This window comes from Gossypium hirsutum, chromosome A04 (assembly GCF_007990345.1).
Source record: "Gossypium hirsutum isolate 1008001.06 chromosome A04, Gossypium_hirsutum_v2.1, whole genome shotgun sequence".
NCBI lineage: Eukaryota > Viridiplantae > Streptophyta > Magnoliopsida > Malvales > Malvaceae > Gossypium > Gossypium hirsutum.
The window spans coordinates 1,218,203-1,246,157 of record NC_053427.1 but is presented as its reverse complement, the minus strand read 5'-3'; the positions used below and the strand labels follow the sequence as shown (position 1 = coordinate 1,246,157).

The 27,955-nt window shown below is 31.0% G+C and overlaps 5 protein-coding genes across 9 annotated transcripts; 3 read left to right on the top strand and 2 right to left on the bottom strand.

Annotated features, from left to right (window-relative positions):
- The first annotated feature begins 33 nt into the window (after positions 1 to 33).
- On the top strand, positions 34 to 2,817 carry LOC107932716 (beta-1,2-xylosyltransferase). The gene is made up of 3 exons (XM_016864803.2): positions 34 to 761; positions 1,176 to 1,325; positions 1,977 to 2,817. Exons 1-3 carry the CDS (start codon positions 81 to 83, stop codon positions 2,697 to 2,699), a joined length of 1,554 nt encoding a protein of 517 aa, XP_016720292.2. The 5' UTR covers positions 34 to 80; the 3' UTR covers positions 2,700 to 2,817.
- A 1,771-nt stretch (positions 2,818 to 4,588) lies between these two features.
- LOC107932749 (uncharacterized) lies at positions 4,589 to 5,637 on the top strand. 2 transcript variants are annotated; one of them, XR_001693479.2, is made up of 2 exons: positions 4,589 to 4,916; positions 5,297 to 5,637. XR_001693479.2 is itself a non-coding variant. In XM_016864837.2 (2 exons), the coding sequence occupies exon 2, from the start codon at positions 5,302 to 5,304 to the stop codon at positions 5,488 to 5,490; it is 189 nt and encodes a 62-aa protein (XP_016720326.1). In that variant the 5' UTR covers positions 4,654 to 4,916; the 3' UTR covers positions 5,491 to 5,637. The 2 variants fall into 2 exon arrangements, 1 of the variants encoding a protein (XP_016720326.1); XM_016864837.2 differs by having other exon boundaries at positions 4,654 to 4,916; positions 5,302 to 5,637.
- Positions 5,638 to 7,921: 2,284 nt separating this feature from the next.
- Positions 7,922 to 10,738, bottom strand: LOC107932775 (40S ribosomal protein S8). The gene is made up of 5 exons (XM_016864871.2): positions 10,583 to 10,738; positions 10,408 to 10,480; positions 9,678 to 10,011; positions 8,748 to 8,917; positions 7,922 to 8,177 (listed from the first exon to the last, which is right to left on the bottom strand). Exons 1-5 carry the CDS (start codon positions 10,584 to 10,586, stop codon positions 8,102 to 8,104), a joined length of 657 nt encoding a protein of 218 aa, XP_016720360.1. The 5' UTR covers positions 10,587 to 10,738; the 3' UTR covers positions 7,922 to 8,101.
- Positions 10,739 to 17,796: 7,058 nt separating this feature from the next.
- LOC107932787 (uncharacterized) lies at positions 17,797 to 20,082 on the top strand. Of its 3 annotated transcripts, none has more exons than XM_016864882.2 (2): positions 17,797 to 18,066; positions 18,751 to 20,082. In XM_016864882.2, the coding sequence occupies exon 2, from the start codon at positions 18,764 to 18,766 to the stop codon at positions 19,862 to 19,864; it is 1,101 nt and encodes a 366-aa protein (XP_016720371.2). In that variant the 5' UTR covers positions 17,797 to 18,066; positions 18,751 to 18,763; the 3' UTR covers positions 19,865 to 20,082. The 3 variants fall into 3 exon arrangements, with proteins under 3 accessions (XP_016720371.2, XP_016720372.2, XP_016720373.2); XM_016864883.2 differs by having other exon boundaries at positions 17,925 to 18,285; XM_016864884.2 differs by lacking the exon at positions 17,797 to 18,066 and adding an exon at positions 18,340 to 18,614.
- A 3,003-nt stretch (positions 20,083 to 23,085) lies between these two features.
- On the bottom strand, positions 23,086 to 26,155 carry LOC107932764 (heterogeneous nuclear ribonucleoprotein 1). 2 transcript variants are annotated; one of them, XM_041110687.1, is made up of 5 exons: positions 25,810 to 26,155; positions 25,596 to 25,711; positions 25,102 to 25,496; positions 23,840 to 25,019; positions 23,086 to 23,667 (listed from the first exon to the last, which is right to left on the bottom strand). In XM_041110687.1, exons 3-5 carry the CDS (start codon positions 25,321 to 25,323, stop codon positions 23,654 to 23,656), a joined length of 1,416 nt encoding a protein of 471 aa, XP_040966621.1. In that variant the 5' UTR covers positions 25,324 to 25,496; positions 25,596 to 25,711; positions 25,810 to 26,155; the 3' UTR covers positions 23,086 to 23,653. The 2 variants fall into 2 exon arrangements, with proteins under 2 accessions (XP_040966621.1, XP_016720349.2); XM_016864860.2 differs by having other exon boundaries at positions 25,102 to 25,329; positions 25,810 to 26,152.
- Between the last annotated feature and the right edge of the window lie 1,800 nt (positions 26,156 to 27,955).

Below are 27,955 nucleotides of genomic sequence, written 5' to 3'. Positions count from 1 at the left end.
CTTAAAATCATCAAAATTTTAAAATAAAAAAACCTAAACTTTTTAAAAAATAATAAGAATAAGAATAAAAAATTCCACCCATGAACAAGGCAGAATTAATTTTTATCAAGATCTTCTTAGCTCTATTAGCTCTGAACTCCATCTCTCTTTATGGTTACTTCTCCTCCAGCCACCCCAATCACCACCACTATCATGTGGCGGTTGACCACCGTAACACGACGGCGGCGGAGGGTTTTCCCAAAAAAATCCTACACCGTAAACCCCATTTGTCAAGCCCCCCGCGACCAATCATCCGATCAAAGCCCTGGCCAACCATCCCATCATATCTACCTTGGTCTTTCTCCCCAGCCGTAGCTTTAAATTCATGTGAAGCTTATTTCGGGAATGGGTTCACAAAGATATACAACATTTTGCCCGTAAAGGCCGCCTTGAGATCCGGGTCTAGTTGGTTTAGGTGTCGTTACTCAGAGACTTTGAGGACTTCAATTTGTGAAGGTGGGAAGATAAGGATGGATCCTGGAAAGATTAAGATGTCAGGTGGTGGTGAAAAGCTTGAAGATGTTATTGGGAGAAGTGAAGGAAAAGAATTGCCTGAGTTTGAAGATGGAGCTTTTGTGGTTGAATCAAGGTTAAAGAGAAGGAAGCTTGTTGGGTATAAGTTCTTGCATAAAATTTTACCTGAGAATGTTACAAGACACCCTATAAGGGAATCAGTTAGGTCTATTGTTATTGTGGGTCAAAATGATTTTGATTGTCAAGAGGTTAGTTTACATTTTTCTTTGATATTTTAATGTTTTCTGGGATTTCTAATTCTGGGTTTTGTTTGATTTAGAAAATTAATGCTTAAAAATGCAGATACGGAATTAGAATTTAATGCAATTCAATATGTTAAAATTAACTTTTCTTAGTTGGTTTTAGTTAATTTATTAGTTTAATAGCTGTTTGTGAACTCTTTGATTATAATGCCAATTTTGAACATGGATATAATTCGTAAGCAGAGTGGTTCATTTGTTAATTTTCTTCTAGCTTTTTGCCCTTTTTTTATGGAATATTAGCTTAGTTCTTACTATATTGGCTGTTTAGTTTCTTCATTTATCTTACTAATTTGATTCGATTTGTCGAATGTTGTTAGTTCTGCTTTTATGGATTCTGATGTGGAAAAGCTCTGATTACAGTGGGTAGAGGAACCTACATTGCTGGTAACAAGATTTGAGTATGCTAACCTTTACCACACGGTGACGGATTGGTACAGTGCTTACATGTCTTCCAGGGTTACCGGCTTGCCTAATCGGCCACATTTGGTCTTTGTTGATGGCCATTGTAAGGTATACATGCTTGGTATTCCGAATTCTGTTCCTATTGTCATCTTTCTTCTCTTTAGGACATTATCATTCTTTTATCACCATGTTATTTGTCATTCATATACTCTGAATTTATGAGAAAATCACTGGCCTTCAAGCTCAGGGAGTTGTCCTTTCTTGCCCGAAACAGATTAGGGTGGAATGCTCAGTTAGTAAAAAGTGAAACACGGGGAGAATACATGCAAAATGAATTGCATTCCATAATAAATAAATCCTGAGATACTATTCGAAGAATTTATGAGAAGAACACTGTTGTTTCGAGCTCAGGGGGATGTCCTTTCTTATCCGAACGGAATAGTGAGAAATGTTCGGTTAGTGCATTGTGAACCTCAGATACCTATGTCAATCTAGCCTGCATCCCAATTACAGACAAAATGAATTGTATTCCATAGGCAGTCCCGAGATACAATTCAAATACTTAGATTGTAATATTTGCTTGATTTTAATTTCTAGGCTTCCCCAACCTAAAGTTCTATTAGTTCACCGTGTCATCAGTGGTCCTCCTTTTTTCTAGTATCGATATTTCGAACATATCTGTTGAGTTTAAACTGTTTATCTAGTAATGCTTTATTATCCTACAATGCTGATCTTTTGTTCTTGGCTGAACATTTCCAGACACAATTAGAAGAAACATGGAAAGCTTTGTTTTCGAGCCTTAGATTTGCGAAAAACTTTACAGGTCCGGTCTGTTTCCGCCATGCTATTTTCTCGCCTTTGGGATATGAGACTCCATTTTTCAGAGGGCTTAGTGAAGAAATAAATTGTCGTGGAGTTTCTGCTCACGATCTACAGCAAAATCCTGATATCCACAAAACTGCTCGGGTATCTGAGTTCGGAGAAATGATCAGAGCTGCTTTTGGATTTCCGGTAAACAGACATCATGCTGATAAGGCAGCCTCGGGTCATAATGTTCTCTTTGTCCGTAGAGAAGATTATTTAGCGCATCCACGCCATGAAGGTAAAGTTGAATCCAGACTTACCAATGAACAACATGTGTTCGATTCATTACAGAGCTGGGCATCTGATCATCTCAAATGCAAAGTGAACCTGATCAATGGGTTGTTAGCACATATGCCGATGAAAGAACAGATCCGAGCAATTCAAGATGCTTCAGTTGTCATTGGTGCTCATGGTGCTGGTCTAACGCACATGGTATCTGCAACACCTAACACAGTGATCCTCGAGATTATTGGCCGCGAATTCGAACGGCCACATTTTCAGTTGATAGCGCAGTGGAAAGGATTGGAATATCATGCCATTTACCTTGATGGATCGTATGCCAATCCTCAAGCTGTCATTCTTAGGCTTAACAAGATAATGAAGAGTCTTGGTTGCTAAACAACTGATAATCCTTCCATCATATGCGTGTTAGCCTTGCACGATTTTGCTCATTGTTCGCCTATTTTTTTTCGGAACTAACCGAAGAATAGAATGAGATTTCTCTTTTTCTTTTTTACACTTCTTAGGTGTTCATTCCATTTAATGGATCGAAATTATAGCCATGGTACAAAGATAAAGGAGGGGGTGAAATCATTCTAGTTGATGATGGATATAGGCAATATCCATATTCATAGATGGATAAAAAAAAAGGGTTTCATATGGTCATCTTTAAATGTAAATTTACATGTTTGATTTCACTTTCTTTTTCCTTTGAATCAATTCCTTTGTAGAATTGAAATCTCTCAAAGATGCATATACAGTTAAAATCTCTCAAAGGTGTATATACAATAATTCAGATATTACAAAATACAATTAAATACTTGTGTAAAGAAATACAAATAGACCCAACAAGTGTTTTGGATAATTTGGATTTTTGCATAACACACTTTGTAAGTTTATTTCTTGTCTTCATTCTTATTTCATTCGATCATATTTATACTCTCTCGTTGATTTGGAATCATTTGGAGTCATTACTGGAAGCTTTTAGTTGTTGGGAACATTAATTTCGTGCATTAACTGCAGTCTATAGGGTCAAGTATCGGTCTTGACACTTAGTTGAGAATAGTCGTTAAAAAATCATGAGTCAGGTCTTGAGACCTTGAGAATAAGACTTGATACATACCATGCTCCTTGAAAAAGGATTTTTGGCTACTGACTTGCAAGCTTTAATGTCGATACATGGTTGCCTAGGCATCGAGACTTGCCTGATAAATCCCGATACCATACCCCTCTAGAAAGTCATTTTAGCTATTATTTGGGAGGTATCGACAGTAGTTTTGACAATTATGTAAAGCTCATTTGCGCCCCTTACATTTTGAACTCAGCCTTAAAATTTATGTGTTAAGATCAATTTTTAAAAACCAAAACGGTAGTCAAATCAATCGGGTCATCGGATTGTCGATCCAATAGGTTGGATTGATTAGATTAAAAAATTATTAAATTTAAAAAAAATTAAAATTAAAAAATTAGTTTGATCGATTCAATCGTCAGGTCAACCGGTCCATGTTGTTTTCCAATCTGATCGGTTCAAAGTCATTCTCCCTACTAGTATCTCGACCAATTCGTAATCCAACTAGTCTAATCGATCAGGTTAGTTTGGTTCAACCATCCTTGGTTAAGATAACCCAATCTATAGTATGGATCACGTAATGTTAGTCTATAAAGAAATAGGCTTGGAATAGTCCTGATTAAGGGTCGGGCCACTCGTTCAGGCCCAAAGGCTTACTTGAAAAATGAGCTTGGACAAAAAATAAAACTTGTTTTCTAAATTAGTTGTGCTTCGGGTAGAATTCTTTTGCCCAAGCCCGACCTGGCCCGAATCACATGCCTATACTTTATTTTTTTGTATTTTCACTCTGTCGGGAAACATTTATTTTAATATTTGTAGTGTTATTGATGTATTATATTTTTTAAAAAAATTGTTTTTATATAAAACAACCTAAAACAAATTATTATAGCCAAGCTTTGTTGGGCTCGAATTTAGCATTTTAATAAGGATCGAGTTTAGAAAAAAATTTAGCCTCAATTTTCAGGTTGGGTCGAGTTCGAGCCTAAAAAAGGGCCTAAAATTAACCCGACTGGCCCATGATGAGTTCTAGGTAAAACTTAGAATCATCTTTTTTCTCCATTGTGAAAAAGGGTTAATATAACATTTGGTACTTTAATTTGACTTCAATATTTAATTTGGTATTTAATTTTTTTATTTTCAATTAATATCTGAGTTTAACTTTAATATTCAATTTGGTACCCAGACCAAATAATATCAGGTGACCCTATGAACATTTGATACGTTTACTCTTGTAAAAAACTATATGTACTTAATTGAAACAAAAAAGCTCAAATACCAAATTAAATATTAAAACCAAACTTTTGTAAGGGAAAAAAATTAAGAAAACTTAGGTACCAAATTGAATATTAAATCCAAACTCATGCCCCAAATAGTATATTAAGCTGTAAAAAAAATCAACCATTGAATGAGTATGTGTCATCCCTTTCTTACTCTTTAATGGATTACAATTTTTCTTATTTTATGTCGAATCTGAAGTTCAAAACATTCCAATATTAGACAAAGTCTATTCCTTGGGAACTTGCCTGTTTAAAGCATTGCAATTTGAGGTATGAGTTCTTTCTCTGTTATGTTTCAATTTGTAATATCATACAAATATGAAGTAATTATTTCATATAAAAAAAAGGCATGAATTATGGTGCTTAAACATGTTTATAGTTTTATATCGTTCATTGCGTCATTGTAATTGGGTTAAATTGATCATGAACTAGGTTAAATCAATATAGTTCGCCAAGTGTTTGACAAATTGCCTCTGAGAAAAAGCATGTATTTACTATGCGGTTTATAACATGTTACCCACCTAAACCCGTGAAGGGGAGGTGTTAAATTGTGTACATTATTGGAGTTTTCTTGGTTCTGGGATCTGTTGTCTGTGTTAACTCGAGCATTTTCATGGTTGGTTTATGTTACATGATTCTTTGGTGATCAGCAAAGATGGTTTTTTGCTTCCCATCTACACCTAAGAAGCTGGCAATGACTGTGGGGTGCTTCATTGCTGGTGCAGGCCTTTTTGTTGTTGGTACGTATCTCTCCTATGTAAACGTTGCTCCTCAGCAAGCTCGAACTAAAGCACGAAATGACTTTGTTAAGGAACGGTTAAGAAAGAAATATGGCAAACCATAGAATTGCATTGCACAGTTGCTTCATCCTTGGTTTTTACTCACATTCTCTGCTCTCATTTAATGTTTTTATGGTAATAAGATTTCGTATTAGAATGTTACTTTGATTTTGGTTTTATGGTAATAACAATTCTCTTTGTTGATTTGGTTATGCACTTGAGATTCACATAAGCTTTAGCAGATATCCTAGATTCGGTAAAAGTACCATAGATATTCTTGAATTAGGAATCGGATTGTATTTTACCCCTTCAACATAAAGAATAGGAAATTTAATCCATGTATATTAGATCAAAGAGTAAGCTAGTTCTTGTTTAAAATTCCATTCATTTCTACTGTTAAGTATTGGTGTGGTTGATGGAGCAACTGTACAATGATACCTGACGTGTATCTCATGCTAACATGGAGATATTAATTTAAGCAAAATTGATGGAATTTTTAACAAACAATAAATTTGATGGAATTTTTTTTCGTGGGTGGTCTAATTCAAATAACCAGATAGTGATATGATATCACTTAATAGTAGAAATGGATGAAAGTTTAAACAAAAGGGCTAATTTGCTCTTTGATTTAATATATATAGACTAATTTGCTCATTTTTAAGTATAGGGGTAAAATGTGATTCGACATCTAGTGCCGTTACTTTTACGTTTAGATTCTTATTATATATGGTTCATAACATTACTTGCTAGATGTGGCTAATTGCTATTATTTACACTAAGTCCAAGTATTATTATCTAAATCCACGTTAAATACTAAAATCTTGTAAATACTCAAAATATATATTAAAATAAGAACTTTAAAACGAAATGCATATAATGGATTCAGATATCTAATTTCATTATTCGTAAAGGCAAAATGAATTTAAATAATGGGTATTTGATTCCAAATTTGTTATTTACAAAAATAAAACAAATTCGACCCATATTAATACTCACTGGCGTCATGCACGACATTGCATATATGATCGGAAAAATTAAATTAAATTAATTGGTAAAAAGTTTTTCTGATACCCCAATTTTGATATTAAGTAAATTGTTTTTTTCTTAATTAAAGTAATTTAATTCTTGTTAATTTTAAACGTGAGCAACTAAGAATATTTAATCACAACAATAATGTTTTTCGTTAATTGTAAATTATTTTTATTGGCCTGATAACAAATTTAGCCCTCAAAGTTTACATATTTTGTCAATTTGATCTTGATTTAACAAATTTAGTTCGTAACATTTTCATATGCTATCAATTTGGTTCCGATTTAATGAATCTAGCCCGTAATATTTATGCATTTTGCCAACATGTACATAATATATATAAACATTAATGGTTAAATTTGTTATACCAATTAAAATTATGTATAATTGTCAAAAAGCATTAATATCGTGATTATTTATCTTTAGTTGCTCATTTTCAAAATTGACAATGATTAAATTGCTTCAATTGAGAGAGACCAAAGAGGCGTATTTACCAAACTAATTAGAAGTGGCAATTCGACGGGCTCAAATCAGATTATTTTAAATTCAGATTATTTCGAGTTCAAGTTTTTTCAAATTTAAACTTTTTTAAATTGAGAAATTTTCTAAGCTCAAACCTTTTCAAGTTTAGATTATCTTAAATTGGAGTTTGGTTGAATGCAATTTTATGTTGTTTCATAATGTAATTTACATCTGAATATAAATTTAAATGTTTATTGTCATTTGTTGCTAGACATTATTGGTACTAGCATTGAGCTTTTGTGTTTCGATGCACAATGATAATTTTATTTTCTTAAAATTTATATTTTTTAATACTTTTCATGTTAATTTTATAATTTATGTTCAAAGTTTATGATCATTCCTTTTAATAATATGATATTTAAAGTTTAAATTTACATTTTTCTCCCTACACAACGACCAACACTAATTTAAAAAATTATTATTTTATTTATTAAAAAAATTTGAGAGCTTTTATAAAAAAAATATTGAAAAAAATCTCAAATATAATTTAATGTGCAAATTATATACATGAACTTCAAGTTTGGAAAATTTTATACATAAAATTTTAATTTGGCCCAATTCTTATAAATTATGAAAACAATTATTAATATAATATCATTTTATGTTTACATATTGAATAAATAAATAAATTATATTTATCCAACATAAAAATAAATTAATATGTTTATTTCTTTAAATGTGTATAATTGAATCAAAATTAAAATTTTAAATATACATTTGAATCACAAATATAATTTCACATGTATAATTGTAACAATTTTTGAGTTATTTTTGGATTTTCTTGAATTTGAGTTTTTTTTTTCAAATACAAATTTTATGAGCTCCCACCTTTTCTTGTTCAAGTCAAAATTTCAAGATTGGGCCTATTTTGACACCTTTAAAATTTAAGTAGAGAGCCACATCCCAACCAAAATTGGCTCCATCTATAAAGTTCAAGATACTACCTTCAAACTACAACATGCAAGTATATAAAAGTACTGTTAAATGGTACACACTAATTAACATTCAAACAAAAAAAAATCTCAAAACTAACACAATTTCAAATGTTCTCAAATGGTGAAAGTAAGGCAAAAAAAAAAAGGACATTTTGATCTCAATAATGAAATACTTAAAAGCAACAAAATTTTAGGCAGCTCCCTTCCCCTTCTTTCTCTGTATCTTCTTCATGTAAAACTCCAGCTCTTTGCCCTCCAAGATATATCTATAAATCCCATTACACATCATATTAGAATAACATTAATTCTAGTTATTGTTTCCTAAAGGGTTAATGTAATTTTTGACCCCTGAACTTGATAATTAGGTCCACACACTAGTCTCAAAACTTGCAGCTTTTACCAATTTAATCCCTGAACTTGAATTCCGTTACAGTGTGATGTGACACTAAGATTCTGTCACATCAGCTTTTCCCAAGTTTATATATTTTTAAAAGTTTTAAGTGATGATGTGAAACAATCTCAGTGTCACATCATTACACCATAACAGAATCAAAGTTCAAGGACCAAACTGAGAAAAGTTATCAAATTCTAGGACTAATGTGGGGAAAAAGTTTCAAGTACCAAAGTGAGCCTAATTGCCAGGTTCAAAGTGAATCCAAACATATCTCATCCAAGAGACTAGCAAATCAAAACAATATTCCCAAGGATAATTAGTCTATTAGCTGTCTAATTAATATTCCTCTTCTAACAAAGCAATGATGCTAATAACAAAGATGAGAAGTTGAGGGTATATGATGGAAGGCTTTTGTAAAAAGACTTTTTAAGACATAACATACCCATCAGCACGGCCACATTGACCAGGCCGTGAAGAGATGCAAGCCAGTAAACGACCACTACCAAATTGCTCCTCAATATGGGAGTCAAGTGTGCGACTCTGCTGCCGTTTCTCCAGCTTCCTCAAGACATGGTTGCTCTTCTTCACTTCCTCAGTAGCAGTTTCACCTTCCTATAGACAAATGGAAGATTAAAAGAAGAACCATACACATCATTACCTCCCTCTATTTTAGGGACTAGATCAAATTAGTCCTATTGTTAAATGGACCAATTTAATCTCTGTAACATTAAAAAAGTCAAATAGGGCTAAATTGTAACAGAGCTAACATTTACTGTTTAAAAAGTAACCATTTGCAGCTCAGTTTCAAACAAAAGATTTCGTTTGCAAAATTGTAACAGCTTTCAAAACAACTAACTCTGTTAAACAGCAAATGACATTTTTCAAATAATAAATGTTAACTCTGTTGACATTTGGCCTTATTTGATTCCTTTTAATAGTACAAGGAATAAATTGGCCCATTTAACAGTAGGACTAATTTGATCCAAGCTTTATAATAGAGGGACCTACCAGGTACTTCCACCCATCATTATGCTTAAGTCTTGCCTACAGTACAACTTGGATGGCTATATAACTTCTATTTTGTAGTAAACCAAGTTCGAGAAGGTGCAGAAACAAACTTATTACAGCATGATAAGAATTAAACTCTCGTATCGCAGATCACTCTAACAGTGAGGACAAATCAGTTGCGAAAAGAACAGTGTAAAGACACCACTAAAGTGGAGGATAACAAGGTTCAATTTCTTTCCGGAAGACATGAAAATACAAAAGGAATAAACACAAAGCATAACGACTACCACTTTATTAGAACATATTAATTCATCTGTCATTGAAGCAATATCTGTGAGATGAAAACATGAAAAGATAGTCCTACCTCTCCTTCTTTCTTGGCTGCTGCTGCTGCTTTCTTCTTGCGGCCAATGTCAACACCATAGTGCTGGAGATACCATTGCTTGAATGGAGCAGCATCGACTTGAACAATAGCACTCTTCACCAGAGTTTGTGTACGAACCAACTCATTGTTAGACGCATTGTACACCACATCCAAAATTCTGGTCTTACGAGTCACAGCCTCACTTCCCCAGGAGTAGTTTCCTGTGTCAAGCCTCAAGGCACGCCACTTCACATTTCCACCTCGGACCCTAATCCTCCTGACTGTCTTGTTGCTTGATAGCTTTGTGTTTGCAGGTTGCCTTCCAAGCTCATACCTTTCAAGATAAATCACCAAAATTTAGAAAACGAGATAAAATCACATCCAGACATCAAGTGAAATAACCTATTAATAATGAGAGAAAAAAATGGACAAGGTCTCTGGATCTAAACAAGCTAGAAAGGTTATAATGGTAACGATAAGCAATTTGAATCTATTAACAAAACCAATAAAAACAAACAAAATTTACTCCAAAATTTTCAATCACAATCAAATGAAGCTAAATCTAAAACTAATAAAAGTAGAATATTAGTTCAAGTAAATCACAAGAATAAAAGTTCCAATTTCTTAATAATTTTAAATTAACTTTCTAAGCAACCAATCACAGCCAAAATAGAAAAAGAAAAGAATGAAAGCACAAAGAAAAATGTAGGAAAAAGGGTTTGTAGATTACTTTCTCTTCTTCCTCCAAGCCTTCTTTTTGCCACCAGTGGCACGCCTCTTGTGCATGGAATCACGAGAAATACCTATCAGTACAAAACAATTAACCCAATTAAACAAGAGAATTAATAATAAAATTCAATGATTTAGAAGAGACTAATAACAAATTAAACGAATGTGAGGAATACCCATTTTGGCTTGTAAGGGGCCTTAGAGTGCTGAAGCAAAATCTCAAAGAAGAAGGAAGCTAGGGTTTGAAAGGAAGTGATACGCTGAGATTAGAAGATCAGTTATACACACTCCAAAAAAAAAAGTGAAAAACCCTAGTTTTTATGAAATTACTTTTGTGTCCTTTTTGGATTTGGGTTTTATGTGAGTTAATGGATAAATTATGGGTTTTGACCCAATAAATGTTTGGATTAATGATTTGGTCCTTTAAGGCCCAATACTAATTGAAGCTTTGGAACCCAATTATTCCAATTTTTTTTCTCTCCAAAGCAACTTCACAAGTTGCAAATCTTAAGGTATCAATTTGATGCCTTCTTTATTTGGGTACAAAGAAAGAGCCTACAAGTTCTGAGTTTTACTATGTGAAAATTTGTACGTAGACTCATTAGTTAGTTATATGGGTGGGTTGAGTCGGACCAGAATTTTAATATTTTTATTCTAGTTAGATTTTGGTAAATTTTAAGCTTATTTTTCGAGTTAGATTTGGGCTTAGTAAACGAGCCTAAATTTTTGTTTTAATCTGGTCTGACCCGACCTATGATCAACTCTAATTATCAAGTTTAATACTTGTAATAATTGATTATAATTATAATTATCAATATAATTAGTTGTAGCTTTAAAAAATACAAGTAAAAAAAGTTCTCCAATCTCTTTCAATTTCGGAATTAAACAAATTGGTCCTTTTAAAAAATTTAGAGCAATTTAATCCCTATCAAATTTGAAAGTGACTAATTAAGGACAACTAATCACGACGTTCTTGTCCTCCGTCAATTGTACATAATTTTGACGATTAAAATGTGCCACAAGTCCCTGTACTTTTAAAAAAATAGGAATTTAATCCTTCTACTTTTTAAATTTCAAAATTCAAGTCCAACCGTTAACACTATTAGGTTGCTTTTGGTTCATCAAATCTTAGGTTGCGTTTCATAATAAGATTACGATAATATAAGATTCATGTGTTTGGTTGATGAAATTTAAGATTACCTAAAAACAAATTTTATTAAATTGTCTTTGTTATAGAATTTTTGTTTTTATAAATTTAATTTTTTTAATCTTAAATTTTTTATAAAATTATATTTAACTTAAATTTTTCATTTTTATTACAACTTGATTTTATCATATAAATTCAATTTAACAACCATTAAACCTAATTATGATTGTTTATTTATATAGTTTATAATTATTTATTTAAGAGAATTTGGTTTTCTTTTAATATGAAAAGAGAACTACAACTTAATACAGTTTGGTATATAATTTCAAAAAGAAATTACAAACATCATCATCACCACATATTTTTATTATAAATAGATTATTCAGTTGTCACATCGTGACTAAATTATTAATAAATTTACATTTTGATCACTTGAAATTATTCAAAAAATTTTATTTAAGCTATTGGACAATTAAAATCATTGATGTATAGCCTTCTTTATTTGCATCACTAGCACCAACTGAAGGCTCTTATTCCATTTTTCTTCAATAGATCAATTTTTTTTCATAAATCTTCTCTGATCTCTGACATTAACCGTCAATTGATATGGATCTAAGGTATATTCTTCTAAACTTCAATGGGTACTAATCCACCATACCAATTGTCAAATCATGGCTTGGAGCTTGCTAGCCGGACTTTAAAAAAAAAACTTTAACGACCCAGTGACTTACATAAAAACTTTCAAATAACTTAATGACTATTTTATAACTTTTTGAAATTGAATAACCAAAACACAAATAAATATAATTTACTTTTTGTTTTTGTTTTTTTTGTTTTTGCATCAAGTGTCATATTAAGCAAACACTTTCAAACATGAATAATCTTTAACTTTTATGGGCATCCCAAGTTGAGCCTCAAAGATTGACAAAATTCTATCTAGAAAAATTGTATCTTTCACCTTTGAGAGCAAAACAAAGTTTATGCCTTTTGGCTAATATATATAGCTAATTGTGTTGTTAATCATTTTAATTACAAAAGTTGTCACCTACCAACAAAAGTTGTTCAAACATTACTAGGTTTTTTTTACTTTGACAATTGGATTCTATAAATATAGATAACCCTTTTTTTATGCTTGATGTTGTGGTAGTGAAATTTACAAGTTCTTAACACCTTTTTAGATTCCATAATTTATTATAATATCCCTAGGGGCTAAGAAGCTTGTAGGTATACTTTTATCTATTCTATATGCTAATAGAAGTGTGTATATCTTTGCAAATGTAGAATTAAAGAGCAAAAAAAAGGCCATAATTTTAGTTCATGAAATCATACTAAAATTGGTCTAATCCATCTCCATCATCATTTAGATAAAAAGAGAAAAGAAGGAAAGAAAAAGGAGAAAGCTCCATTTCTATCAAGAAATCAAGTGAGACCCTTTTGTTAGCCAAGGGGTCATCTTTGATTAAAATGAAAAAGATTGTTTGATTAGAGGGTGTTGTAGGCCATGTTTTCTCAAAAGTCTACCTCCATGGGTATTTTTATTAAAATTTCTTTTCTTTTTTTTCAATTTTTTTCCTTTTTTAAATTTCAAAGGTATAGTTAAACATCATTGATTAAGTCTATCCCTTTTAAGTCATTTCAATTAAAAGGAAAATAAATAAGACCCCACCTTATTAAATTTGTCTTTGATTTTTCTAGCATTTTGGGTTTGCAAAAAAAGGGAATTTAATTTGAAAAATACAACATAAGGTTTCATGAAGAGGAAGGATATTATATCATCACATTTTTTACTATTGAAATTATTAATTTAATTATTAAATTATACATAAAATTTTACGCGGCATAGTTTAAAATGAAATTTTAAAATAGTAATAAAAATGTTGTGGTGTAGAGGTGTTCTTGGCTAGTCAAGCCAAGTTTAAGTATGATGTTAATATACATTTTTCTTGCCCAAGCTCGGTTTGGTCCAAAACATTTTGCCCAAATTTAAACATACTTGTAATGGCTAGCCCAAGCCAATTTTAGACTTGCCTATATTTTTTATTTTTATATTATTTTAAATTTAATATTTAATAGTTTTATGTATTTTAAGTTTATTAAAATGTTATATATAGAGACCTTAACATTATTATATCTTACTATAGATTTAATTTTTGTATGAGTTATAAATTATATAATATATAAAAATAACACGATATAATATATTGGAAACTTAAAAATAGGTAGGGCCAGCTTAGGCCTTAAATTTGAGTTTAAGCATGGCTCATTTTCAAACGGGCTTAATTTTTTTTCCCAAATCTAATTTTTTGTCATAATGTTTTTTTTCTCAAAATTCCAAATCTTATACCATACCTTTAAGTTTGGGCTGATAGCTCAGCCCATAAACAAATTTATTGCGACATAACTTTAATTAAAAACTAAAATAAAGTAAACTGCAAAACCAAAAACATTTATTTTTACAATATACTAAAATAAATTTTTTTGAAACTTTTACAATATTCATTTTTTTAAAAAATTTATATATCAAATTATGTCACATAATATTTGATTTCTCATTTAATGGTGAAATTAACGATTTTAGTAACAAAAGGATCTTAATAGTTTGAGGATGTAATTAAAATATTTTCAAGTTTGAGGACCAATTTAGAATTAGGCTCCTGGTTTGGGGATGTTTGGTGCAATTAACTCTTTAGTTAAATATGCTTTTAAGTTTTTGTACTTTTCGTATATTTGAAATTTAGTACAATTGTTAACATCATAAATTTTTATATTAAATCAATTATCATTACAATGTTATTCTTTTAGTTACATAAGTACTAAGTGAGTTTTTTTTTTATTTATTTCAAAATATCACATTAATAATTATAATAAAAGAATTTCAACAGCATTAACAATTAAATCTAAATCTTAAAATCTTAAAAGTATATAATTTATAAAATAAAAGTATTTCATCATTAAAATTAATAAGAGATATAAAATGTTTTTTTAATAATAATATAAAATTTTAAATTAGTCCAAATTTGACCACAAAAATGGACAAAAATAGAAATAAAAAATTTCCAACTTACAACCTAACCCAACACCTGTGAGGCCCCAATTAAAAGAAAAAAGGGTAGTGCTCTCTCTCTCCTTCATCCTTTAGTGGGGGATTTTTGTCCCTAAAGTGAGAATTATCCTAAATCCTTACATTTTATTTTACTTTTCTGCTTAGTCTTGATTGTTCCAGAATCTCAAATTTTCCTTACTTTTTACACAAATAAATTCAAACAAATTGTTTCTTCTTATAATAAAAAAAAAATACTCGATCAAGGTCTGACTCGAGAGTTCGATCCTTAAACCTTAAAGTGGGAGACTCCTTGAGCCTCCATTCTAAAATGGAGGGATCCATTTTCTCCATTTTGGGACCTCTTTTGATTCTTTGTATCAATTACAAATATATTTTTTTTTCATTTAAGAAACAAAAGATTTCCATGTTTTAATTTTGTAGGTATTTGACACATTATTTGTAAGTACAAATAGTTGGTTAAATTAGTGACATTAATTCCATGTTATGTAATAATTATAGAGTTATCCCACACAAAAGAAGATTGATTAATTTGCTATTATTGCCATTATTTCCCATCAATTAGAGGCTTAAGGTTAGTTGGATACATGGGAATGGATTTGGCTTTTTATCATAAAGAAAAAAAAACAAAGTAGAAGAAAGCTTAGAATAGTCTAAATCCACCTAATAATTGACCTTTCTAGATATGTATCTCAATTATATAATAAAACATATTTTAGGAATATTTATAATAGTTTGTAATTCATAAAATGGATAAGTATGAAATTGAAATAATAAGTTATTTGGTTTTTTTTAATTTTAAAAAAATAATTATTTTAGATTTCGATTTAATTTTTCGTCTCTTTTAATTCTTGAATTTATATTCTCAAAATGTATAAAAAAAAGTTAAACGTCTGTTAACTTTGTTGACGTGGCAGCCCACATGTATGTTACGTCAACAAAGTGAATAGACGTTATATTTTCATCCATTTTGGGGGTAATTTGATAAATAACACAAGTTTAAGGGCTAAATGAGGTGAAAAATTAAATGAATGGCTAAAATGATTTTTTTTGTAAAGTTGGGGACCAAATAAGCTATTATACCTATATACAAAAAACTTGAATTATGTACATATAAAACTTGAATTTTGTTTTAATTATAGATATTTAAGGAAGTGAATATATACGTTTATTTTCATATTAAATTAATATAATTTTTTGCGGATGAAATAGATTGGCGTAAAATGGTGCTAATTCGACAATGATATTAGTGATTTGTGACAATTGAATAAATCAAGTTAATGTATAATTTTGATATTTATCTCTTCATAAAAATAATAACAAATAATTTTTTTTTTGAAGTTTTTCATATTATAAAAATGGTAAAATTTTAATATAATCCCTGTATTTTGCTTAAATTTTGGATTTAATCTATATATTTTAATTTTGACATAATTTGATACGTCAACTTTTATACTACCATTAGTTAGTCTAAATGCTTTATTTTAATTCAAATGATGATACGAATTTTAAAGAATTGTTGCACCGTTAAAATTTTATTAAATTCAAGTATGTTACAATGTCTTTTATGTTACATGGATACCAAGTTTTTTTCTTTTTTTCAAAATGTCATACCGACACAAAAGAATTCTAACAGTGTAAATCAATGGATCTAAATTTTTAAATTTGAAAGTAAGGAGATAAAATTGCAAATTTACGAAAAGTACAAAAAAAAAATTAACAAATTGTAACTTTTAAAATTTTAAACTATAATTTAATTAAGAAATAAATAATTAACACGTATTGAAAATGTAATTGAGTTATATATTTTTTATAATTAAATAAAATAAAAATATAAAAAATAATGATGTTTATAATTTCAAAATGAAACAACATCTGCATGTGATTATAAGTCAAAGTCTAAAAAAAAAAAAATTAATATCCTAACATGTCATTCATGCATTTATTGACTTTATTGGTGAGACTGAACGCTGAAATTTATTATCTAGAAAGCAGGAGTTTGACTACAAACACCTAAGCATTAAATGTTTCAAATTGCCATTGAAGACAGGCATTAATATTTGCAGGCTTGCAAACTTATGGCTATGGTATTTTGTGCAAAATGAGATAGGTTGATAGTTTGAGAGGATTTTCAGAAGGGATAATTTAATTTTTGGCCCCTAAACTTGGCAACAAGGTTTGCTTTGGTACCAATGTCTTTTTTTGTTTCACTTTGATCATTAAACTTGATAAGTAGATCCATTTTGGTCGTTGAACTTGAATTCTATTAATATTTGATGATGTGACTAGTGTTATTGAAACATAACCGGGTCGAACAAACTAAGAACTATTCAATATAATGGTTTGAACAAATGGCTTAAATCGATTGACTCTGAAACTGCTTAAACTTGGTAAAAATTGAAAATCGTGACAAAATTAATAGTTGAATAGGTTAAACTGATTTAATAATTTTTTATTTTTAGATTTTTATGAATTTTTATTTATTATTATTGGTCTGGAGGTTAAAATCAGTTGAGTCAGAAATTGGTGGTCTAACCTATTTAACCATCGATCCGATTATTAAAATACTGAATGTAACCCTCTAAGATCACTAGTTAGACTCAACACTTATAAGAGTCAAGATCTTATGAATATGTGGATTGTCCTTTACAATTCTTATTGTGCAACAAATAAAATACAAAATTTTATAGAGAATTTTTTTTAATCAATCTCATCCGTATTCCTTCGCCGACCCATAAATAGGAGATAATGCGTTTCAACGGATTCGAACTCACATCCTTCTACATTAACAATACTCATGTTAATCAAGTTAAAACTCAATCGACAAATTTTATAGTGATTTGATATTTAATAAGCTCAACTAAGTATCCATAAATATCGATTTCACTTTAAAGAATTTATTAAAAAATTAATATTTTATAATATTTAAGTAAAAAAATCAAAATATGTCTAAAAAATTGTTGAATTTATAATTTAATATGCCCGAGTAATTGATATTAGAAAATTTTATTTTATAAGTACAGTAAACAATTTTATCATCACTGTTATTTTTAATCTTATCAAATATAAACACACCGTACATTCGAAAATAATCTTAGTTAAAGATAAAAGAAAAAAAAACTTTAAAAAGACAGTATTTTGATTCTATAATTATTGCATAGTTAATAATGTACAGGAACCACACATCCAAATGAACATGTCTCTGACAATGAACAGTTTGGTAAAATAGCAATATAAAGGGAAAAAAAATGCTATATAATAAAATAAAAATCTATATAAATATAAAATTTCCCATGTCATTGTAATCATTAAGCTTTAGATAAGGAAAAAAAAATTAAAATATCCATAAAACATTACCACTGACCCAACAGCTCCAACAGCACACACACTCTCTTTCCGACAAGCTTCCATACACGCCTCTCAGAACTGAGAATCTACTGGTTTTTTTATTTGTAAGAGATTTTATTCTTTTGTATTCCTTTTTTTTTTTTGGTATTATATAGAATACAGTGCTTCTTGTTAGAAACTACCAAAAAGGAAGAAAAAAAAGCTCAGTTCTTTACAAAGAAAACCCCAAAAAAAGGACCTCGATTTTGGAACTGGGTTTGTGTTTTTTTTTTAAAGTTTGTTTGACTTTAAAGTCACATAGACATTAGAGCCGGAGCCCCAAGGTGAATATACAGTACATGTTGTTATTATTATTATTTAATATTGCTTTGGAATTGCTTTAAGTTAAGAGGAAATTTGGGAATTTTCATTGGGATTTTCTTTTTCTTGTTTTTACTCTTCCTTGGATAAAAAAGTTGGTTGCTTTATTGGAATCTGAGCTTTAACTGTTGATGGGTCTTTGCCAAGTCCCTCGAACTTCAAAAATTTCAACTATATAATATAATATAAATGTTGGGTCTTCTTTAGATAGTTTTAAATTCTGGGTTTTTCTTTTTTGGTTTTAAAAGGCAAATCTTTTGAGTTTTTGGTTGGTGTTCTTGGTTAGATAAAGGTTAATAATTAGGCTTCAATTTGAAAGTTTCATATCCTAGTGTTTTGATTGAAGAATTTAGGGTTTTTGATTTGGGAATTGTTTCTCCTCTTAGAACTGATCTGGGGAACTTTTTTTTTCTTTTGTTTTTTGACAGGTTTCATTTGACTATGGATTCCCCACAATCAGTTGTGTCGCCATTGAAGAACACGGTTATAGCTGAATCTGGTGAGAAACAAAAATCCAACACAAAAGAAGCTGTTTTGTCCAAGAAAGACGACAACATCCTAGGTGTTCTTGAAGTTTATGTTCATCAAGCAAGGGACATTAATAATATCTGCATTTATCACAAACAAGATGTGTATGCTAAGCTTTGTCTCACCACTGATCCTCAAACCACTGTTTCCACCAAGATCATCAATGGTGGTGGAAGGAATCCGGTGTTCAACGACAACCTCCGTCTCGATGTTGGGAACATCGATTCGTGTCTTAAAATCGAGATATTCATGATGAGTAGAGTGAAGAATTATCTTGAAGATCAGTTATTGGGGTTTGCATTGGTACCATTGTCTGAAGTAATAGTCAAGAATGGGAAATTGGAGAAAGAGTTCTCTCTTTCTTCGACCGATTTGTTTCATTCGCCGGCTGGTTTCGTTCAATTGTCGCTCGAGTATATCGGATCATCTCCCGATGTAATGACTATCCCTAATGTTGTTGTTGATGAAACCGTTAAGGATTCAGAAACGAACGAGCTCGAAAAGATCGAGTTCCCGGATCCGAAAATCGTTAACGAGAACCAAATGATGGTGTCGGAGTACTTTGGGATCTCGTGTTCGAATTTGGATTCCGAGAATTCGGAAATGGGTGTCAATGTATTGGATTCAATCCAAGTCCCTAAGCTTGATTCTCCCCCAAGTAGTGTTTCCACCAATGGGGTTTCCCTTTCGAGCTCCGAGTCTTCCGATGGCGCTTCGAAAGAGAAAACCGTCGATGTGGGTGACGGTGACAGCAATTTATCCGGGGCGAAACCGGTTGTTTCCGTCAATATCGAGCCTGAAATGAAGGTTGTACAACAAGACATAGTGGATATGTACATGAAAAGCATGCAACAATTTACCGAGTCTTTAGCTAAGATGAAATTGCCTTTGGACATCGATAGCGGACCGACCAAATCGGAGAATTCGAATTCGAGTACTACAACCGATCAGAAAACACCGGCATCGAAAAATTCCGGTAATCGAGTGTTTTATGGAAGTAGGGCTTTCTTTTAAACCTTATATCTTCATCTTTTGAGAAAAGGAAGACACATAGGTGACTTTAGATTTTTAGGATGGTGACTTGTAATGTGTTGTTTTCCTTTATGGCAAAAAATCATGACATTATGACTCACTGTTACTACCTTTATTTCACTGCAACTGCTCTTAGTTTATATATAAATATATATATATGAACCTTTCCTTCTTATAATGGCAAATCCTATATTTTCTAATTATGACTAATCATATTCTTGTTATGTTTGGTCCCACTTGGTGATTCTTCCAAAGTATTTGTATTCGACACATATTCGGACATTTCACTTCAATTTCCACAACAAGGATAGACAGGCGAAGAATATTGAAGCAGATCTTAGAAAACAAGTGCGATGACAAGCGTGGGTGATAGAGACAATAAAGGGTTGAGAGATGCGAGAGTTACGGTTGTTGTAATTATAGAAAGAAAGTTGCAGAAAGAATTTTAAAGAACTTGAGTTTGTCAAAAGATCAAACAGTCTCAAATGAAACGTTTAATGAAAGTTATTAAAAGACGGTTGTAATGAGAAAATGAGAATGAACATGTTAAACTAACGAGTAGTGAGATTGAGAGAAGTTGGCAAACGTGCTCCTATACTTTTTGTTTATTAAGGAGGAGAAGCACTAGTATTTTAAACCATACTCTTAAGACATCCGAAACAACCTAAGAATTCTACCAACCTTTCAAGTTAGGGTGTATTCTCTATTACCGTTGAAATACATTATCAAGCTAATAAAGAACATTTGACTTTTGGAGTCAAATGTGCGATTAAAAAGTGATTTTCCAGCTAATATTACCTTATTTAAATATTTCATGTATCATTATATTAGATTATTTAATTATCGTATAACTTAAATTTTTTACTTTCTATTATCATGTTTAAAACGGATATTTTAACCTTAATAGTAATTTTTAACAATAGTGAATAATACTAAGAATTAATAAGTTGTACTTTTCTGAAACATTTTTTTAAAAAAATACTTTTCAATCATAATAATAATGAAGAACTAACCCTTAATTTCAATGAAATTCATTTTTAACATAATATTGTTCACGAAGATACCTAATATCAAGAGACGGTATTTTATTTTAACGTTTTTAGTGTATAATAAAAATTAATCTAAAATAACTAAATAAACCAAATCTACATTTCTTAAATTGAAACTTAAACTTAAAAATTAATTTAGATACCTTGTATAAACTCGACTCAAACCCGGGATAAGCTCTAGATATTACTTATAAGCAACTTGTATAAATTGGAGCATGTAGTAGTGGTGGTACATTTCTCGAGTGATGTGCAAACCGGACAATAAGTGAAATTTGCGGTGCAATCAGAGCCGTACAGTTATTTTCAAACCTAGTTTTGGATTCCCCCCGGTAAATGTCATTTTCTTTGGAAAAACAGAACCCAATTCCCAGGTTTTTTTTTAGTAAAAATTAATCGATTAAAAAAAATTAAAATATGTATTCTTTGTAAATTCATTTAGAATTTAAGAATTTAGTATTTTTATTTTTTAAAATTTTAAAATTGAAATTTAATTTTAAATAATATTAAAATTATTTTATTAAATTCTAGTGTATTATAATATTTTTTATAAAATAACTATCAAGCGAGTTTTTTTTATTTTAAAATATTATATTAACAAATTTAACATTTGAACTAAAAGGTAAAAAGATTAAAATTTTATAAATAAACGTAGATGGATTAAATTTTAAATTTACAAATAATATAAAAAAATTATAATATACTTTAATAAAAGTTTAAATTACCAAAAGATAAGAAAAATCTGCAATTTATCGAAATCGAAGTAAGGTAAAAATATCATAGAAATTCTTTTACTAAAAGTACCATAGAAATTGGCAAATTAGTCACTGTACGTTAAATCAAGAGAGCATACTAGTCATTCTGTTAAAAATTACATCCATCTCTACTATTATAAAATTAGTCCTTATATATCAAAATAAGATACGCGTGACACACCACGTGAAACTGTCTTTACGATATATATATATATATATATTTTAAGGAGGTAACTTTCTAACAGTGAAACAAATTATTAAAGTTGAAGTCAATCATCCATGTATGGTCATTCATGAATGAACCACCTGCACTTTTTTCTTTTTTAGACAAACATTTGTGAACAAAAGTAGAGGGACCAACAAAAAACAAAATTCAATTTTGGGGGGCACAAAATAAATAAATAAAAAAGAGATTCTGCCTAAACCAAAATGACATTATAACCTTTGTCCCCACAAAATTTTATCATCTTAAACCTGTGTTCACTTAGGAAAATTTTTTTTAATGGACTCAAAATCCAATTACTTCGACCTCAAGTCATTATTTTTAGGTTAAATTATGCTATTAGTACCTATACTATTCGTAATCCTATAATTTGGTAATTTTTAATTCTTAATTCTTTTAAAATTTTAGTCCATTGTTTTCAAAATATTATCATATGCACCAAAAAAATCCCAACTAATAGATTCAACAACTATAGTTCACGTTTTTTGAAATTCGTAAAAATTAAAAACTAAAATTTCAAAAGCCGAATATATCCCCCAAAGTATAGGGTCTAACAATGCAATTTGACCTTATTCTTATTCCCTTCTAACATCATTATTATTATTGTAGCAACTTGTAAAATGAAAACCCACATAACATATAATTTAACCTAATTAATTAAAAAATAATATTTAACCTAGGGACGGATTTGAAATTCGAATCTCAACATCTACAATCTTTTTATCATAATCATCCCAAATTTTTTTTATACCAAAAGTAGCCCAAAAGAGAAAATAGAAAACTTACATAAAGTGAATTGGATAGTGGAAACCTACTAAATCCACATATCAAAAAGCTCATCTCATTATCATAAAATAAAAATTCACATAAAGTTAAGAGAGGACCACAATCATGGTAGTATCCATTTTTGGATGCCACTATTAAATAAATAAATGAAAGTGATTTGAAAACCCCAGCAAGAAAAATTCCAGTTTTCTATGGAAAAAAGTAAGGATAAGAGTTTAATATGGCCACAAAAATGGAAACCTATGAATAACACACCAATGGCAATTAATGATGCAGTACAGTCCGGATTCCGATTGTATCGATATATCATAACCATAGAAAAACAGCATGTCGATGAGAGATGAGAGATGAGCAGCAATAGCAAAAGCAAAAGCAAATGCAAAGGCAAAAAGATGGAGAAATTCTTGTAACTTATTTGATTGGGATTCTTTTTATATGGATGTTTTCTCTAATGTTTCACACTAGCAAATCGAATCAAATCGAAACTCCTTAAAATCGGAGAGAAAAAACAATCCCGGATAATACGAAGAATATAAGGACAAGAACCAGCAGCTTAGCCAGGCATTACAGCAGTTGAAAATTTTGAAAAGAAAAAAAAAGGGAAAAATAATTAATACCCTATTGTTCAATGTACCATGATTGGCACGCGTTCGAACCGATCTTCCGGAGTATATATATCCCGCATTCTGATTGTAAACCTCACTCAAATGCCAAGAAAGGAACCTAAATTCTGTTTTTTCACTATTTTAAATAAAGTAAAAAGAAAAAAAATTCAAATCTCAAACCTTGTTGAAAATCGCTTGAAACCGCTCACTCTGAATGTGTATATTTCAAACCATTAACCGTGGTTAGTGCCATAAGATCAATTTCCGTGTAAGCCAACATAGTAACGAGTCATATCGAATTTGTGCAAATCCATTCACCCTACATTATAGTATCTGATATCCGAATACCGGATCTCCTAGGCAGCAATTCCTGAAAGATGAAACAAATAAATAGATGAATTAATGAATGCTGCAAAAGCCGGGATTCACCTCTCAAGCCTCAACATTCGGTCTTATGACATTATTAATAATACTGAATTTTCGGTGTTCATATAGGGGTTATCCGATAACAATTGTTAAATAGGCAAAACAAGCATGTTTACCTCTATTGGACTGTCTACTTGAGACATTGTAACTTCCAACATAATCCTCAGAGGGTCTTGTAGTAACATCTGCGGATGTATTCCCAAGTCCATAACCGAACGAGCTAGAACCATCCAAGTCAGGTGATGCAAACTTCCAAGTTGAGTCACCATAAACTGAAGCATTACGGTAAAGATCCCCATAGGAACCTTCAATATTACCAGTTGACCCAGCAAATGATGATGGTGGTGCTGCAACAATGCCAATGTTTCTTCCATATCCTCCCCCTCCAAAACTGTAGTTGTCATCGGCACTCCCACCGGTATAACCAGAAGCGTTCCCTCCGCTTCGAGCGGGAAGAGAAGGTCTCCAATTTGCCCCACTATTTCCTAAAGAACCGAAACTACCATTTCCAGACCCTAAGAAACTAGCAGGACTGGAAGCATTTGTAGCATTGCTAAGGCCTACATTTCCCCAAACATTCCGAGTAGCAGGGCTCAAAACAGAATCGTTTCTTCCACTTCCGACACCATAACCAATTGGAGTATTATACCTGTTTGAATTCCCACCGTAATACGGACTAATTATCTGTCCATATCCAAGACTGTTACCAAAGTTAGAATTCCCACCATAGTTCGGGCTCATTCCTGGTTCCATATTCATGCCCATTCCGTACCCAGTGGTACTAAATGGAGAAAACCCATTTTGCCTACTAGCGAGAGGATTAAACCTACCATCCATCCTAACTCCAATGCCTCCGATGGGATTTAGATTAAATCCCTGCGCATAACTATTGAGGAAGTTGGAAGCCCTATTTAAACCATAATTATATCCAATAACATTGCGGTTGGTAGCACCTGGAGATAGTTCTTTAGGAACTGCTCTCTTGACCTCAACCAATTTCCCATTGAGTTCGTGAAATGTTTTATGTAGGACTTTGTCTACTGCTTCTTCCGAATCATAGGTGATGAAGCCAAACCCTCTCGGCCTTTGTGTATTATGATCATACATCACCACAACATCAGTAATTTTACCAAATTGATCAAAGTAGTTCTTAAAGTCAACCTCGGTGACGGTAGATGCCAAACCTCCAACAAAAATCTTTTTCGTTCGTCCAATACCGGTAGATCCAGTGACACCAACCACGTTCCGGTTTAGAACAATTTGATCATCCCTAGGAACAGCCTTCTTTGCCTCAACCTGAAAAATGGGGCAGTCAAAAACTTGAATCAAATAATTGCATCTCGATTTTAAAAAGGATAATTATAATCGAGGCTCTCACCTTGCGACCATCGATCATATGCTTATCCATAATTACCCTCTCAGCAACAGCAGAATCGGCAAAGACAACGAAACCAAAGCCACGGGCACGGCCAGTGACACGATCTCTCATGATCATTGCCTCCACCACTTCCCCGTACTTTCCGAAATACTCCTTAAGACGTTCCTCATCGGTGTCCCACGATATCCCACCAATGAAGAGTTTACCAAGATCAGATTCCATCTTTATCTAAAATCACCATCATTAAACCACCAATTTCAATCCCCAAAAACACAAATTCTAAACTTTGTTTTTCTCAAAATAATGTTTCCCACAATTGGATTCAAAGATTAAATTTCTCAAATTCAATCAGAATTCCGATACCAATTCAATAAAAGTAACTCTTTCACATCATCCTGAATTATCCAAATTATCATCAGCAGCTAAAATAGGATCCACGTTTATGCATAACGATAACAACAATTAAACACTAAAATTAAAAGGTAAACACATACCTTTTTATTATGAACAGATAGAATCCTACCAAAGGAAAAATGGGGATCTGTCAAATCCAATATAGGATCATCTGAAAAAAAACTTTATACCCTAATCAGAAGACAACCCAGAATTCCTGCCAATCAAAAAGGAAAAAAAAAACTTAAAAATTGAGACCAAATTATGTGGATCAAAACAAAAAGACCAAAGAGCATGAAGAAGATCAAAATTTACCATATAGGAAATGACCCAGATGAGAAAATGGGAAGGAAATTAAGATCTGAGATGAGAAATGATGATAATGGAAACAGAAGAGGAGGTCTTATAGTTCATTTTCTTTAAAAAAAAAAATCCTTTTTCTCTCTTTTCTCCTCCTCTTCTTTGGTTATTCCACTCCTCTTAATTAAATCAAAAGAAATGGAATTTGATAAAAAAAAAAAAGAGAAGAGAGAGAATATATGGTGTGTGTGAGAGAGAGAGAGAGAGAGAGAGAGAGAGAGAGAGAGAGAGAGAGGGAGGGGGGGGGGGGGCAGAGAGATTGAGATTGGCAATCCTCTGGGCTAAGAATATTTGGAGTATTGATGGCAGGAGAGGGTGATTTTTATGGTTTTATTTATGTTTTAGCCCCTAAATTTTACATTTAATTATTTTTCTCCCGTATTAATACCTCAACTTTATTTCGGTTAATATTTCCACTCCAAATGCCAAATGGCATTAAAAACCTTGGAAATCGAATCAGAGTTAGACACATGTTTGGGTTTATGATAAATAAATTTTTAAATGACAAATAAAAAACAAATTATTTAATTTATATATATTTGGCATATTGACATATTGTCTGTTAAATTTAGACATGTTGATGGCCGCGTTATACACCCAAATTTAAAGGTTCACGTTAAATTTGGGAGTGTTTAAAAAAAATATTAAGCTTGAAAAATGAACTCTGGTAAATATTAGGCTAATTTAGAATATAAGTCGGACTCAAGTTTGAACATTCAAGGCTTGAATCCAGCATAAACTACTTTTTTTAAAAGTATGTAATATTTTATATTATGTAATTTATAGCACATAAAAGTTAAATCTATTGTAGTATTATATATAATACTACATAATGTAAACATTAAAAAATATTAAGATGATTATATATATAATTTTAATAAATAAAAATATATAAAATTATTAAATATTAAATTAAAAATAATACAAATATAAATTTTAAAAAAAATAATATGGCCGACCTAAAATGGGTTTGAACTAGTTATTTACAAATATAGATGAGTTTGGGCAAAATTTTATACTCATATTTCAGTCATTTCTCTAAAACTAGAACCTAGATTGTCAAGTCCAATGTAACAACACCCCACACCCGACTTGATCGCTGGATCCGAAAATCTAATGGCAGATTATGTTGCTGAAGTAATTCAAATTAGCTTACTAATTTACATCATTCAAAGAACATTTATCATATCAATCCATTTGTTCATCCAACATATCATACACATCCATCTTAATGGTTAAGAATCTAATTTATTAAGTTACGGGTCTATGTTAAGTTAATTTGAGAGTTAGGACTTGAATCCAAACTCTATCACATTTCAGTGTTATGTCTCAAGATAAAAAACTTTATATCTTGAGACGTACCTTCTTTTACTTTTGAGATTTTTTGTTTTGATATCAACATGTCTCGAGATGCTAGATGTGGCGTCTTGAGGTAAGGTACCTTATGTCTCAAGACTCGGTCTCGAGACCAACCTCGCTGTTTTCTTATTTTGGCTCTGATGTTTTGAGGCAAGTGTTCTTTTTGTCTCAAGACCTCGAACAGGGCCAAACCTAATTAGCTTCGATGTTCTCTTGTCTTAAGACAAAAGCCACATTGTCTTGAGACCTAAAGGGAATTGTTTCGAGACTATTTTGACAATGTCTCGAGACATTAAACATATACATAAACAATAAGGTAAATTTTGTTCTTATGATCTTGAGACACGTTCCTGCTGTTTCGAGACTCAATGGCAAATTGACCCTAAATGTACATTTTCAAGTGTTCAAACCATACCAAAATATACGGTAAACATACTTAAACCTTATCTCAATGTAAAATCATCAATTTATCTCATACAAACACAATCAAACATCATCGAATCATAATAATCGATGCATCATTATCTACCCAACTAATTCACATATTCAAACACATATAACCTAGTATAATTATCTACTAATCAAGGAACAAAATTCATCTCAATAAAGTTTATATGCTAAGTATTAAAAATATCAAAATGTTAACTTAAAAATATCAGAACAACTTAGGTACATGTGTAACGCCTCAAATTTCTTAATTTTGAATTGTTAAATTATGTCAAGTAATTTGTTATGGTTAAGT